At 43.6% G+C, this 15991-nt stretch overlaps 1 protein-coding gene across 4 annotated transcripts in view; it reads right to left on the bottom strand.

Moving 5' to 3' along the window:
* LOC308294721 (uncharacterized protein) overlaps positions 1-15991 on the bottom strand; it is a 97216-nt gene that overhangs the window by 69520 nt on the left and 11705 nt on the right. For all 4 annotated transcript variants that reach the window (XM_080737518.1, XM_080737519.1, XM_080737520.1 and 1 more), the window contains exons 2-3: positions 15426-15487; positions 183-279 (exon numbers count right to left, since the gene is read on the bottom strand). In XM_080737518.1, the coding sequence (XP_080593644.1) occupies positions 183-279; positions 15426-15487 (159 nt within the window). The remainder of the gene's footprint in view (positions 1-182; positions 280-15425; positions 15488-15991) is intronic.

Here is a 15991-nt window from a genome sequence, read left to right as displayed (position 1 = left end):
GACATGTCTCACAAACTAGTGAAAATAGCAGATCTACATGCACACAACGCCTCGCACCGCGAGGCGTTGTGTGCATGTAGATCGGCTATTTTCACAAGTTTAAATCATTTTTTTAAACGATAAATACAAAACAAATTTAACAGTTTCGGACATACAAGGTTTCCACCCGACAGCAGCCATACCTGTGCATGGCAGCGATGTGGCGGTCAGCGTGGGGGCGCAGGGGGGCTCGGGGCAAGAAGAGCCCAGCTGGTAGAAAGAGTCCCTTTCTCTCTGGATCTGAAAAAAAGAAGACCATAACATCGTTGTTATTCATTCGTGTGAAAGTGATAAAACGCTTGTTTGTGTGGAAGCGTTCGTCACTGTCACCGCTGTCACGCATACTTCACACACATTGTTCAAGCTTTAACATGTGGCTGTTGGGATTCCACTGACAAGTTCTCTACCGTGCCTGCAGTTCACACACACACACACACATGCACGCACGCATGCATGTACGTACACACGTACGCACGTACAACAAGGTCACAAGTAAGTCATTGTTCCACCCCCTCAGTAAGAGACAGGCTGACTGCAGTGCAGTGTGACTGACATATGGGAGGGGAGGCTGTGGAAGGGGGACTTCTGTATCACGCATGTCAACACGCACACAGACACACACACACACACACACACACACACACACACACACACACACACACACACACACACACACACACACACAGAAGGAGGGACGCGCCCACTGTCAAGACCTTTGTCCACTAATCAGTTTGACCACATCTCCCCACACATACTGTACTGTACACAGACACACAGTATATTACATGTTAACCCATTAATGCCTTTGAGATTCTACAAATGCCTTCTAAATCAGTAGTTCTCATACATGCAAGATTTCCATTTAAAAATGTTCCAAAAAGGGTTAGTTAGTACAAGCTTGCAGCATGGCACAAAGTGATGCGCTGCATGCTTGTATATCTGCTATTTTGGAATAGCCAATGTAAAAATCTTAATGGGTTTTATATAATGGGTTAAAAGTTACATTTTAACACTTTGAATTGAATATCAAATTGAATATTGTTTATTATCTGAGTGTGTGTGTGGGGTGGGTATATGCTTTTGATTCCATAGTGAACCAAAAGCGAGAACTTTGTTCATCTTTAAAATAGTTCATCTCTGAATGTGATGATAACAGCAGTAGCTTCTGGCTAACAAAGTAACGACACTCATAGGTTTTAATGAGGTAATGATACCATGCAAGAAGCTTATTTCAAGCTCATGTCACAAGTACATGGGAGGAAGAGAGAGAGAGATTGAGAGAGAGAGGGAGACAGGGTGGACACCAGATTTCCATAATTTTGATCGCAACATTCCTGTCACTGCCCTTTGAGAAAATCCTGGAGTTCTTTGGTGTGGTGCACTGGGTGCAACTGAGGGTGGTGTAGTAGTACGCACGAACATGCTAGTATGCAGAATGCTTCTATCCCAACGGTCTACACCAGGGGTCTTCAACGTTTTCAGGCCGGGGACCCCCAAACTGATGGGGAGATGGAGCAGGGACCCCCTACCACCTCGTAGGGTGGGGGGGTCGGGGCTACGACATATTTTTTATTTTAAACATGTACAAGTTACAGCGAGCAGGGTGGGCCGTACCACTACCATTTCTAAACATACTACTTATTAACTGAGAACCAATGTCAATAATATCAACAATCTGTCAATTGCATAGTAATCATGTATTCAAGCTATTCAAAATGGATAGAATCATGATTAATTTTTTAACATAAATGTGAAAAAAAAGAAAAACATTTTTTGATTTTTTTTTTTGATTTTTTTTTTTAGCAATAATTTCGCGGACCCCCTGCAGTACCTCCACGGACCCCCTAGGGGTCGCGGACCCCCTGTTGAAGACCCCTGGTCTACACAGGAAAGCACTAGTGGGAAAATATCTGTGATGGGTTCCTTTTCACTTTGAAGCTCGCGCAGATGAAACATACAGCCATTTTAAGGCGATCCATGTGAAAACCTACAACGTTCATTTTGCAGATTATGCCATGCCCTGCAGAAAAGTCCACTTCTGGTGCATAATAAAAAGAATGTCACATGACACACACACACACACACACACACACACACACACACACACACACACACACACACACACACACACACACACACACACACACACACACACACACACACCACACACACACACACACACACGGTGGTGTTGTGTGTGCCCCCACACTGTAGGCAGGACGGAGCAGAATGAGGTCATATTGTAGTTGTCTGATCGTCCACGCCGGCCAATGACTCCATTGTCCACTGGTCTCAATACGTCTATTGTTGTGTGTCTCTGTGGTCTGTCTATCGGCAGCATCCTGCTACGGTCTCAGCTGTCCACGCAAAGTCAATGGGCCTCATTTATCAATCTGTTGCCGGTCACAGTGGTCAGGCTCATAAATGTGTGTTAAAACGCAGACAAAAACATTGCTGTTTTCTTTGATGGACGCTACAGATACTAGTGGGAGTCTGTCCTGCCTGTTAAAGAGACTCACTAAACTTGTGGGGAAAGCTTTTGCTGAAAATAGCAGATCGACAAGATCACAGCGCTTTCCCCACATCATGATCATTGGATCGTTGTCTCAATAACCAGCAGGTGGTCAGACTGGTCACAAGTCAAGTCATCAAAAATGGCTAGTGGCTAAAAGTGCCGGGTTTTCAACAAAAGTTGGACTGCTGAAGTATTTATTTACTGAAGTCGGAGGAAAATCCATGTGTTTAGTTTGCTGGGAGCACATCTTGCGGGGAGCACTGACTTTTTTGCCTTTTTACTTGTGTACCGCCTACCTACACACACCTACAGTAAATCCCCTTGCCTTGTAGATCTTCTATTTTTAGCTAATGTTCCCCCGCAGAATATACGGTCGGGATGCTGGGGGTTCAAGTGGTTAACCTACTGTAAGCAAAGCATCCATATAGGAGTATATCGGGCACAATCAGAGGAAGGAACTACGACACAGAGAGCAGTGAAGGTTCAGGCTCATCATCAGCAGCACAATTGATGGGTTTGCCAGTCTGACAACACAAAGCAGTGGAATGGGTGCAGCTGTGGTGGTGGGCCAACCCAATGACAAAGAATACTGCTCTATTATTGCACTGTACAGCCTCAGTGGCCTTGTGGTTCTATAGAGTGTCCGCCCCGAGATTGGAAGGTCGGGGTTTGATTTGTTCAAAGACAAAATAAAAATGCGACCTGCTTGGCACTCAGCATAAAGCAGGGGTCTTCAACAGGGGGTCCGGGACCCCTAGGGGGTCCTCAGAGTTACTACAGGGGGTCCTCCAAATCTTTGAGTGATATAAACCTTTTTTCCTCCTTTTTTATATTAACCACTTGAACCCTAGCGTCCATATTCTGAGAACTTTAGCCAAAATGTGCTGCCTCACGCTACAGAAACGATAGATAGGCTCCTGCCCTATGCACCACATGGCATCGGTTTAAAGCTGCTTTCCAGGCACCACTGGGTTGGACTGGATTCTCGCTGAGGCTTTCTTCCAACAGGAATGGTCCATGGCCACCTCATGGTCAATGCCCAGTTATTTCATGTCAGCCAACATTTTCATGTGCTCAGTAAATATCAGATATAAAAAAAGAAACGCTGGTCTACAAGCAAAAGAAACGCTGGTCTACAAGCTAGCGTGTAGATCCGATATAAACCAAGGCTTATTTCACCACAAGCTCTTGTCTGTGGATCTGATCCCAGTTTACAACATGGTTCTTGAATTAAAGAGGGAATAGGGGATGTCATAATTGTGTTTGTTTAGATGGCTGTCATGGCTGCTAATGCATTAGTCCAACTTGCAGACTGTGTCAGCTGAGGATCGCTGACACACCCACCTCTATGGAGGCTGCTGACAGCTGGAGGCTTGTGGCCCTGCACTGACAGTCTGCGTTGCCACGTCCGTCGTCCGCTCATTAGAAGCGACTTTGGGCTAGGGCATTCACCTAATATTCAAATATTCGAATATCAAAGTCACTATTCGACGTTGTTCACCGAAGTCGAATATTCGCTTATTTTTTTATTTTTTTTTATTGTTTTTCTCTTTAAAAAATATATAGTTTATAAAGCTTGGCTAGATAGGAAGTCATAAGAATGAGTTTTCAATGCCCCTATTGGACGATTTTTTAATGCTTTATACCAGGGGTTCTCAAAACTTTTTAGGCCGTTACTCCCAAAATAAACATATTTGAACTGGGGACCCCCACCCTGACAAGCACTTGGAACTGTAGGTATTACATTTAATTTGACTCGGTTCCGCAGATAAATATTGTGAAAATAATGTAGCTGATCTACATGCTCATGTAGATCGGCTATTTTCACAATGTTCGCCTCTTGTACTTAATATTTGACAGTTTGTTCAGTCCTGTCGAATATTCGACTATTCGAATACTTTGAGGTCGAATAATTCAAATACTAAAAATCACTATTCGTGAATGCCCTACTTTGAGCTTGTTTTTCTGTAAGGTTTCTTGTAAATATTTGTAGTAAGAGGTTTCTGCCCAACAGCATCCATATACAGGAATTACCAAGAATGCTAACTCCCTTTTTCATGCGTCTTGTCTGTGGGTCTCAGTGATAAAGTGGCGATGGTCATCCAACGAACATGGGCTTCTAGACTTATGTCCAGCCTTCACCACATGAACCCTACTAATGTCCCTGGGGTGTAAATAGCAGATCTGCAAGCTAACCTGTAAGGGTCCAAGGATTCTACTGTGTCTGCTAAGGCAAAGCTAGTGACACCCAGTTCCATTTAGTAGATCTGTGTGAGTGATAAGGATGTTCATATCATTATGTCTGGAATCATTTATAGCAGGGGTTCTCAAATCTTTTTAGGCTGTGACCCCCAAAATAAATATATATATGAACTGGGGACCCCCACCCTGACAAGCACTTGGAATTGTAGGTATTACATTTAATGACTCGGTTTATCTCGGTTCCACAGATAAATATTGTGGAAATAGCAGATCTACGTGCTCACAATGCCTGTGCGAGGCGTTTCACAATGTTCGCCTCTTGCCAGTTTGGTATTAAAACGGTCTTGAAAGTCCTTAAATTGTCACTTTATAAATGTGAAGATACCCTGTATAGTATAGTACTTATACTGTGTGTTGGTTTGTTTACCGTTGAGTGAGGAAAAAAATTAAGCTAATCATCTGGGGACCCCACAAAATAATTTGGTGACCCCAGATTTGAGAACCACTGATTTATAGCACATCACCAGGGTACACACTTTCTTGGATAAGATTATTTTTTTGCCTGTTTTCTTTTCTTTTTGCTTTACCTTTACCTATTACAGTACAGAGACGGTGAAACAAGCGGACATGCAGCGCTAGGTCTTCAGTCGGTATCCAACCAGGGACATTTTGTGGTCACCGTGTGGTCAACTACCAGCGCCCCTATGTTGACTGTACACACTTAGCACAGCACTAATCAGTGACTCCCAAACCATGCGTTTTATTTTCTAAATATATAAGCATGTACGGTACGGTGATGGGAAGTTGGGAACGGCTTGTGATGCCAGGCTTGTCGAATGTTACATACGTGGCCGTAACACCCAACAAGGCATAGCGGGCAACAAGGCTAGCCAGTTCACTGTATCACGTGTAGCATACATACATCATGTAATACAGACTGTAAGCTACTCAAGAGTCAACCAGTGCTCTGTTCTTTTCAACATTCTGAAATTCAAATACCAATTAAACTCTTGCCATTACTACGAAATAGTGCTGCTGTATTACCTACAGTAATTAACTGCACTTCTTACTGAGTGACCTGAAAACTAAACTGATTCCAGTTCAGTTTCCGAGGGCAGTTTCAGAGACCAGCATGTTGGCTGCTGAGAAATGACTGAGTGGTTCCTTTGCTAGCTTAAACCTGATTTATACTTAGTTGCACGCTGATGTTGCATGCCGTAAATAGCAGATCTACAAGCTCACAACGTGTCACGAACGTGACACGTTGTGAGCTTGTAGATCTGCTATTTACTTACAGCTAAGTATAACTGAGTCTTTAGATACATACAAGCAAGATGGAGTTCTGAAGCAGACAGATCTGGACATGGTACAGTGAGCTCTTAGGCTGGGGGGGCTTTAAATCTACCAGCCACGCACGCACGCACGCACGCACGCACGCACGCACGCACGCACGCACGCACGCACGTACGTACACACATACACACAAACAAACAAACACGTTCGCATGCCCACATACATAACTGCACATAAACACACACACACACACACACACACACACACACACACACACACACACACACACACACACACACACACACACACACACACACACACACACACACACACACACACACACACACACACACAGAGCGAGAGAGAGAGACAGACAAAAACACAGACACTTAACACACCCACAGCAGAATCCCTGCATTGTATTCCCGATCCTGACTGACTCACACTCAGAAGACAAGTGTGTGTCTTCCAGGGGTCCATAACTCTTGTGGAACAAGCTCCACCCGGCTAGAGATCACACTCAAGAGACCAGCGCTTCCCAAACACTGGGTCGGGACCCATTCGTGGGTCGTGGAAGCGTTTTTATGGGCCAAGGAGTAAATATCCCTTTTCTTTTCTCTCTCTCTCTCTTATATAAAAAAAGGAAAATGACAACTTTTCAGTCAATCAAGCATTGACTGAAGAATTTGGAAAAGAAAAATGTACTCAATTTTGTTTGTGAAATGCCTGCCCTGCACATGGGTGCATGCCTACAGTGTAGTATTACTGTGTTTTTTTATATATATATTTTATTGCCTGTGGGATAATGGAAATCCATGTTTCCATTCTGTATGTTAAGTTAGTGGGGAAAGCAGAATGAGGAAAATGGGAACCTGACACATTACTAGCAGCAAACAGAGGTGATAGTATCCAAGTTCCAACATTGCCATTAGTTAGTTACACATTGGCTATACTGTAGTTGTGTAGATCAGCTCGGGTTTGGCAAGAATATCAGAAGCTGAGTAATCATGTTTCCACAAGTTAGTTAACAGATTTACATCAATTAATTAACAAATAGGTCATTATTTTGCTTTGAATATTTGTATACATTATGTGTATTAGTGTATTACTGTTTAAATGTGTATTGTATTGGAAATTGTGTATTATGTCGTACAATTCATGCTAATGTCTATTTCAGTCAGATAACTCACAAATAGATTTAGAAATAGCTTGAGACATTTTTATTTATAAAATGTAAATGCAAGTGTGAATATAATATTTGATCTTGGCGTTCAGGCTCTGCTATACATCACTCCCTACTCAGCAGTCAGCACATTAGCAGACAAACATTTAAGCGCAGGGAGATCTAAGAGAATCTATAACAAACCCACCAGGGGAAAACGGAAGCCTTAGGGACAGCAGAGCCTATAGTGGTGGTGCTGGGGTGGTGGTGGGAGCAAACAAAGCACGTACAACATCAGTGGAAACACCGATGACAGCAAGAAGAAGTGCAATGAATCAGGTGAGCTTACGTAGACCGCCCATTTGGTCAGCTGCTCGACACGACACATACAGAACATCGCCCAAATAGAGCTGCACATGCGTATACGTAAACCTCTAAAGTGTGTCTGCCTGAAAGTAGCTCGCAGGCTACGCATCACGTGTGTTTTTGTTGATTTAAGGTGCAGGAGCGTGAAACATTCTATCTGGTGATTAAATGTACTTCATCTCTATTTCAGGGACTCACAGAATAAATGAATACTGGCATCATTCACATCTCTTGCTAGAGAGCACAAATAAGGTATGCAGTACATAACATGGGTAATGTACACACACAGTCAAATTCTCCAAACAGGCAACACAGGTTTAAATTAATGTTCAGTGAGGATAAGACAGTGAGCTATATCTCAAAATAAAATGAAAATCCTGTCACAAAATGATTGCCAATGAATGTCAATTGTGTGATAATAACAGCATCTTCGTAGATAATAAGGAGAATTGCAATGCTTTTGGTCAAAGCAACAATGCAAGACAACAGGTAAAACAAAATACAAGTGTTTGACTGAGAAAAGGGAAGGCCCCTTTTCTCCCCATGTTATACAGTATGAAATCATTCTTTAGCAAGAACATGATGAGGAGCTACAATTGGTTAGCATTGCTGTTGACCGATATACGAGTTGAAAACACCAACTTCACTTCACTGTACCAATATATTTACAGTCTCTTAACACACTAGTTCTCAACGTGGAGTCTGGGGACCCCCCAGGGGCCCTTGACAGGGTTCCAGGGGGTCCCCAAGCTTAATGATAGATAGTTAGCAACCAAATAGGCCTTTACGGTACTGTAACACCGAGAATGTAAACAAAAATGGTCGAGAATCACATAACAGCCTAGTTTCCAAAGTAGTTTAGAAAGACTGCTTCCAAAGACCCAACACACACACGCGCACACACGCACACACGCACACACGCACACACACACACACACACACACACACACACACACACACACACACACACCATACCTTGATCAAGACAACGTCTACCGTCCTCTCCCCCTTGGGACACAGGGTGTACCTTCTCTTGTGTCTCTCGTACATGCTTAGCGCTCCGTCATTGGCCCGCTGTCACACAGATGAAAGGGTAATATATAATCCCCACTGTGATGGTGTCGCCGCCCCGGTGGTTCAGCGTGCTAACAAACACACCACATTCTAGAACCTATAGGTGGGTCTGAATCCCGGACGACATCATTCCTTCTCTCTCTCTCTCTCTCTGTACTATGGTTGTTTGTCCGTGGTTCTTCTCGTCCCTGCACTGCTGTCTGGAATACGACTGCTAACGAGGGAGAGGGTGGAGGGCCCGCTCTCCTTGGAGGGAGTCAATGACGTGAGGTGTCAAAAAGTTGTGCCTCGACGAGTGACAACAACACGACTAAACTGAACCCGAAACGAGGCCTAAAGGAATGGGAGGCAAACTCAGAGTGGTGGTATCCATTAAAAACTTTAAACAAAAAGGATAGTCCATGTGCACTGGTATATACTTCTGAGCATCTGTGTTAGACAAAAGAAGAAACCCTTAAATCTGTTCTGTTCTACTCTAATATCAGAAAAAATAAGTAACGCTACTAAAACCCCCAGAATTCAGCTGAATGTGAAAGAGCTGAGCGTCCTCTCCTCCGTCCTACGGCTCAGAGGGTCCAGGCAGACAGAGCCGTTGGTGTTTCCTAGTCCAATATTCCAATGCGTAATCCAGTCAACTGGGTCTTGGGTTCTCTGCTCGCTGCAGTTTAGCTTGGAAAATGAGACACGCTGCCCACATCTGTTCACAACGCCAGGACTCCCCTCCCCTCCCCTCCCTCCTGCTCTCCTTCTGTTCCTCCATTCCTCTCTCACACTCCACCCATTGCATTCATTTTTCGCTCAGAACAGAATTCCCTGCCTTCCCTCTCCTCTCCTCTCCTCACACGCACGCACACAAACACACACACACACACACACACACACACACAGCAAGAGTTTTCTGAGCGAGTGAAGAGAGGAGACAGAGAGAGAGCGGGAGAGAGAGAGAGAGAGAGAGAGAGAGAGAGAGAGAGAGAGAGAGAGAGAGAGAGAGGGAGGGAGATGAAAACAGACACAAAGAGGATGAGAGATAAAAGGAAGGAACAGGAGATAAAAGATTAGGAGTGAATAGTTTGCACAGTGGGTGGAAGACTACTGTCTGTGTGTGTGTGTGTGTGTGTGTGTGTGTGTGTGTGTGTGTGTGTGTGTGTGTGTGTGTGTGTGTGTGTGTGTGTGTGCGCGCGTGCATGCGTGGGTGGGGGGAGCGCGTGGGTGGGGGGAGCATGTGGGTGTGGGGAAGGGGTCAAAAGTTGACAGAAAGAGACTGCCACTGAGAGAGGCCGAGTGTGTATGTCTGCAGGTACTGCATGTGTGACACGCGAGCGCGCACACACACACACACACACACACACACACACACACACACACACACACACACACACACACACACACACACACACACACACACACACACACAGGGGGGTGGGGAGGGAGAGAGAAGGGATGTGATCATAGTGTGACGTTTAATTGCTTCAGTTCTAATCTATTGTTAACTTTTATACTGTGTGATCAAAGGGAGATGAAAATGATAATACAGTGCATCAAGTTCAATGCGTACAGTATATATTTCAATGTTGCAATACTTAAGGCAACCTACATGTATTAGACATGTTGAAAATCTGTATTTTTTTATCATTTTGAACCAAATACAATTCAGAAATTATAAAATAGCAAAATAGTGAGATGAAAGGAACTACGTCCTGGTAGTGCCCTCTAGAATAGTTGTGGAACAGTGGAATAGTTACTTAAGTAAAAGTATCAACACAGCAATGTAGAGATACTCTGTTACAAGTAAAAGTTCTGTATTCACAATTTACTTGAGTAAAAGTACAAAAGTATTGGCATCGATAAAGTACCAAAAGTAAAAGTACTCGTCCCAAGTTTTCAAATGAATACAAATCTTTTGAAAATAGCAGATCTACAAGCACATAGCGTGTCGCATCACGACGTGTAGGTTTAAAGTTTACATAGGGCTGAAGTGTTTAATGATTTCTAACAATAATCTAAAACTACTCTTTTCCTGAAAATGTCCTGCAAATACATTTTTTTCCACAGGTTTCTTCCCCTGTTTTGCCTTTCTCATTTTTATGGAGAATGGAGCGTATTTTTGCAGAAACTCGCAAATGGCAAGAAACCACTCCATTCCCATTGAAAAGCAGAATCCACCTTCATAATAATATAATATAATATATTGATTTTATTTATTTTCTTGCACGGTGTTGTTGTGTTGTTGGTTTCATGTTATATGTGAAAAAAGGAAGGATTGAATGCACACTTGTAATGTTGCCGAAACAAATTCCTATGTGTTTTACACAATGGTAAATAAATAAAGGAATCTGAATCTGAATAGGTAGATTTGTACTTCAAAGTTAGAAAAAGTCATATAAAAATTGAAAAAATACCTGATCTACAAGCTCAATGTTCAGCCAATCCAATGGAAATCTACTATCTTGCCAATGGCAGGACATGTGAAGTTTAAATACAGTACAGTACAAGTCATGTACTTAGTTACTTTCCACCACTGATAAATAACTAGTGTTCTGTGGACATAAAGTAAAGTAGAACAGTGGTTCTCAACCTGTGGGTTGGGACCCCCAGGGGGATCCCCAAGTTATTTTGGGGGGTCCCCAGGTGATTAAATTAATGTGCAACATTGTTTTCTCTCTCAACAGTAAACAAACCAACATAAAGTTTAAGTGTATAGAGTGTATCTGCACATTTCTAAAGTGACGATTTAAGAACTTTTTACTACCAAATTAAACATTGGCCAAATTGTCAAATATTAGAGGTAGAAATTGTGAAAATAGCAGATCTACATGCTCACAATGCCTCACGTTGCGAGGCGTTGTGAGCATGTAGATTTGCTATTTTCACAATAGAACCATGTTATACAATATGTAATGCCTCAACTCTTATAGGATGGGGGGGGGGGGGGGGGGGGGTCCCCAGTTAAAATATGATTAATTGGGGGGATTGCGGCCTGAAAAGGTTGAGAACCACTGAAGTAGAACCCCGAGGTTGTTCGTCGCCTCATCGATCACCAGCAGATCCCGTCCCCATAAGAAGCCCCATTGGCTGTTTTCATTAGCGCTTTAATTGCTCCGTCAAGGTGTAAAATGTAACTCCTTGAGGACTGGAAGGGGAGCGGTAACTTACAGCCAATAAGTGGGAACAAACTCATGACATCTGTAACCAATCAGCAACACACAAACACAGCTGTCGCCATGGCAACACATGTGCCCCGTTCATTTGCGTGACGCAGGAGAAGTAACGAGAGAAAGAGAGAGAGGAAGGGATTCCAGCAATGGACGAACGAGGGGAGAATGGAGGGATAGAATGAGCCAGAGAGAGAGAGAGAGAGAGAGAGAAGGAAAAGAGAGGGGAGGGAGGCACAGAGACAGAAAGGGATGGAGGGAGATGGAGAGAAAGAAAGAGAACGAGGGGAGAGAGAGAGAGAGAGAGAGAGAGAGAGAGAGAGAGAGAAACATCTGGAAGTAGTTATACCTAATGTGAACACAAGGAGGCGACCACAAGGCAGCTAATTATGTATTATGTATGTATCAGTGCACAATGTGTGTCTATGTGTGAATATGAACAGTACATACAGACACATCAACACTCTCCATGATCTATGCTTTACTGTAAACATACAGAACTCTGTCCTCAGCACCCAACCCAGAAACAGATGGAGATTAAGGAGGTGTAAATATGTGATATACAGTGTGTGTGCGTGAAAATGTTACACAGTCAAAATGCACAGTGTGGTACCGTAGTTTAACTCAGTGGTTCTCAACCTTTTCAGGCCGTGAACCCCAAAATAATCATATTTTAACTGGGGACCCCCCCCCCCCCCACCCTGACGAGTACTAAGAGTTGAGGCATTTTGTATAACACGCTTCTATTGTGAAAATAGCCGATCTATTGCGAAGCGTTGTGAGCATGTAGATCGGCTATTTTAAAAATGTCTTACTCTAATATTTGTCAATTTGGCCAATGTTTAATTTGTCATTTTAGAGGTATTAAAAAGTCCTGCAAGACCTGAATTAATTTCTACTTTAGAAATGTGCATATACCCTGGCCTATACCGTCTATACACTTAAACTTTATGTTGGTTTGTTTACTGTTGAGTGAGAAGACAATGTTGCACATTAAGTTAATCATCTGGGGACCCCCCTGGGTGTCCCGACCCACAGTTTGAGAACCACTGGTTTAACTCAGTCTTAGGGGCAGCGGTGGCCTAGTGGTCAAGGAGGTGCATATCACATAATAGTCTCTAATGCAACCTGACAACGAGTTGTGGGTGTGATTCCTGACCCCAAGGACCTACAGTATGTTGCTTGTCATGCTGTGTCTCTCTCTCTCTCGCGCGCTTGGTTTCCTTTCAGTGTTAACTGTACTATCTGAATAAAAGACTGGAAAATATATTTAACAAAGTCTCCACATGGACATTGAGGATTATACTGTGTACTTCCAAGGTACAGTAGAGCTTCTGCACAGAGTGCAATAGCCTGGCGTCAGACTGCTCACATCTGCGTCAAGGCCAAATATGGAACATTATATCCTTGCTGCTGGATGGAAACCATTCGTTTTTTTTATTTATTATTGATAGTCTTTTTTATGTGTTTTTTTAATAAAATAGTGAAAACAGCCGATCTACAAGCTCACACCGTGTCACATGGCGACGCGTTGTGAGCTTGTAGATCAACTATTTTCACTGCTTTTGCGTGACACTCTTCTTGTATGATGAAGTACAGTAGGGCATTCATTTACAGGAAGAAAAGATGGAAAAACAAGGTTTTCTGTCCGACAGTAACGATGTGCTACACACACACACACACACACACACACACACACACACACACACACACACACACACACACACACACACACACACACACACACACACACACACACACACACACACACACACACACACACACACACACAGAGTCAGTGGCGCAGTCAGTGTTTCTGCTCACCACACTGCCCTCTGGTAGTAGACACAGCTATTGCATCTCCACAGCTGAAAAAAGACTGTTGTGAACTGACAGTGTTTCTCAAACTTCCAAATTTCAAGGTCTCCCCTTAACGGGTTCATTTGGTTCCATTTGTACACCGTCAGAGTTACAGTAAGGGTCAAATTAGACCCCCTAAAGGACCCACAGAGTTCCTGGAATCCACTTTGAGAACCACTGAACTAACCTGTGATAACTTTAGACTGGCTGTGCTGCAAATAGCATTTTGATTGTTTCATGTGGTTGGTTTCAGATGACTCACGCGACAAAACGGTCAGGTTGTTAATAAAGAGTAGGGCCAAACCCTCTCTTGTGCTAAATAAGGCGGAAAGGACATTGCGTGTCGATTAGCTAGAATTAATGTGAAAACACGCGCATGCAGGCACGCTCGCACTCACACACGCAACATGCACGCTCCTACAGCCACACACGCGCGCGCACACACACACACACACACACACACACACACACACACACAGACACACACAAACACACACACACACACACACACACACACACAGTAAAGGTCAAACTACTAGTCTGAAGGTTCCCATATCTCTGACTGTGACCCCAGAGACCAGAAGGACGACTAGTGCGTCATTTGGAGACAGCAGAGCAGGATTTAAATGCTCACGTCACTGACCCTCCCCAGGCCCTCACCTGACCTGACCCGACCTGACCTAGCCTGGCATGGCATGGCCCACTCTGGCATGGCATGGATAAGCAGTGAGCTGAAGGCTAGCTGGACACATGTTCACATATTAATATTATAAGCAAAATATAAATATCTTTTAGCAACGGTAAACAAGCCCCTGACTGATCTTAAATCACAGGAACCATGTCAGAATAGGTGAGCGTCTCATAACGCATGAGCCTTCGGTGAAAATAGATAATTTACAAGATGCTTTCGCTATATTCATCCTGTCCATCTCCACTTTCCATTATAAAACAACCTTTATTCTTCTTATTAGGATGGGTTGAATACAGAGGACAAGGGGCATCGATAGCCTAGTGGGTAAGGTGCATGCATACCACATAGAGACTCTAATGTAGTCTGACAGCGAGTCGCGGGTTCCTGAGCCCAATGACCTTTGCTGTGCGTCACGCCCCGTCTCTCTCCCTGGTCCCTGTCACTCTCAACTGTACTTTCCCAATAAAGGCACAGATAAAGCCCCCCAAAAAATGGACGAGGACAAATTGCAGGTACAGTATGTGCAAAAGTACTTGGCAAATACCACAACAACAAGTAAAGAATGTTATATGTTGTTATTTGTACGCACAGGGGTGTCGCATCAAAGTCTGGGCCCTGGGTACAAGGATTCACTGCGGGCCCCCCATGAATGGGAACACATTATATACATTATTTTGTGCTTTAACCATTGAAAAATAGCAGACATACAAGCTCACAGCGCGGCACCGAGTGTCGCGCTGCGAGCTTGTAGATCTGCTATTTTTGAAATATTGAGAAAATTTGTGCAGGTCTTTTTCGTGTGGTGGACCCCCAAAATGATATGTACTTGAAATATTTAGTTTCAGGGACCCACCCAGAAGCAAAATTTGAGTTACAAATGTTCACTTGAAAAATACATATATTCAAAGATCTTGCACACATTTTCACGACTTTTCAAAAATAGCAGATCTACAAGCTCGCAGCGCAGCACCGATAGCTAAAGTATAAAATAATTAAGGCCCCCCCACCTTGGGCCCTAGTAGTAACTCAGTCCCACTTTTCCTCCCCCTTGTGACGCCCCTGTGTACGTACCTCCAGGAGGCTGTCAGTCTGGTGAGGAGGACACATTCTCACTGCTGTGCTTCTGTCTGGGTCTGAGGAGAGAGAGAGAGCAGAGGAGCACTGAGTACTGAGGACTCCTACAGAGAACATAATAAACCATAGTAATAAGAGCACACAAAACACCACTGCTACAGGGACACAGAACAGAACCTTTCTTTATGCAGGAGGCTGCAAAGATGAAAGAGGAAGGGGAAGAAAGAGGAACTCCACAGACCGCTGTTTGTGTTGTTTTTAAGACATTCACGTGCAACAGGCAAGACACATGCTCTGTCTCTCTCTCTCACACACACACACACACACACACACACACACACACACACACACACACACACACACACACACACACACACACACACACACACACAGGTTTGCAATTGCTACTTTGTGGGGACATTACACATATAGTTTACTATCTTTGTGGGGACATTCCATTCATTTTGAACCCTAACCCTAACCCTAACCCTAACCATTAACCTAACCCCTAAACACCTTGTGGGGACCTATTAATAAGTACCCACAAGGTATTGTGCAAGGAT

Source organism: Nannobrachium achirus, assembly GCF_963921795.1.
Source record: "Nannobrachium achirus genome assembly, chromosome: 11".
Classification (NCBI taxonomy): domain Eukaryota; kingdom Metazoa; phylum Chordata; class Actinopteri; order Myctophiformes; family Myctophidae; genus Nannobrachium; species Nannobrachium achirus.
The sequence above is the reverse complement of the archived record's forward strand: the minus strand, read 5'-3'. Positions and strand labels throughout refer to the sequence as shown.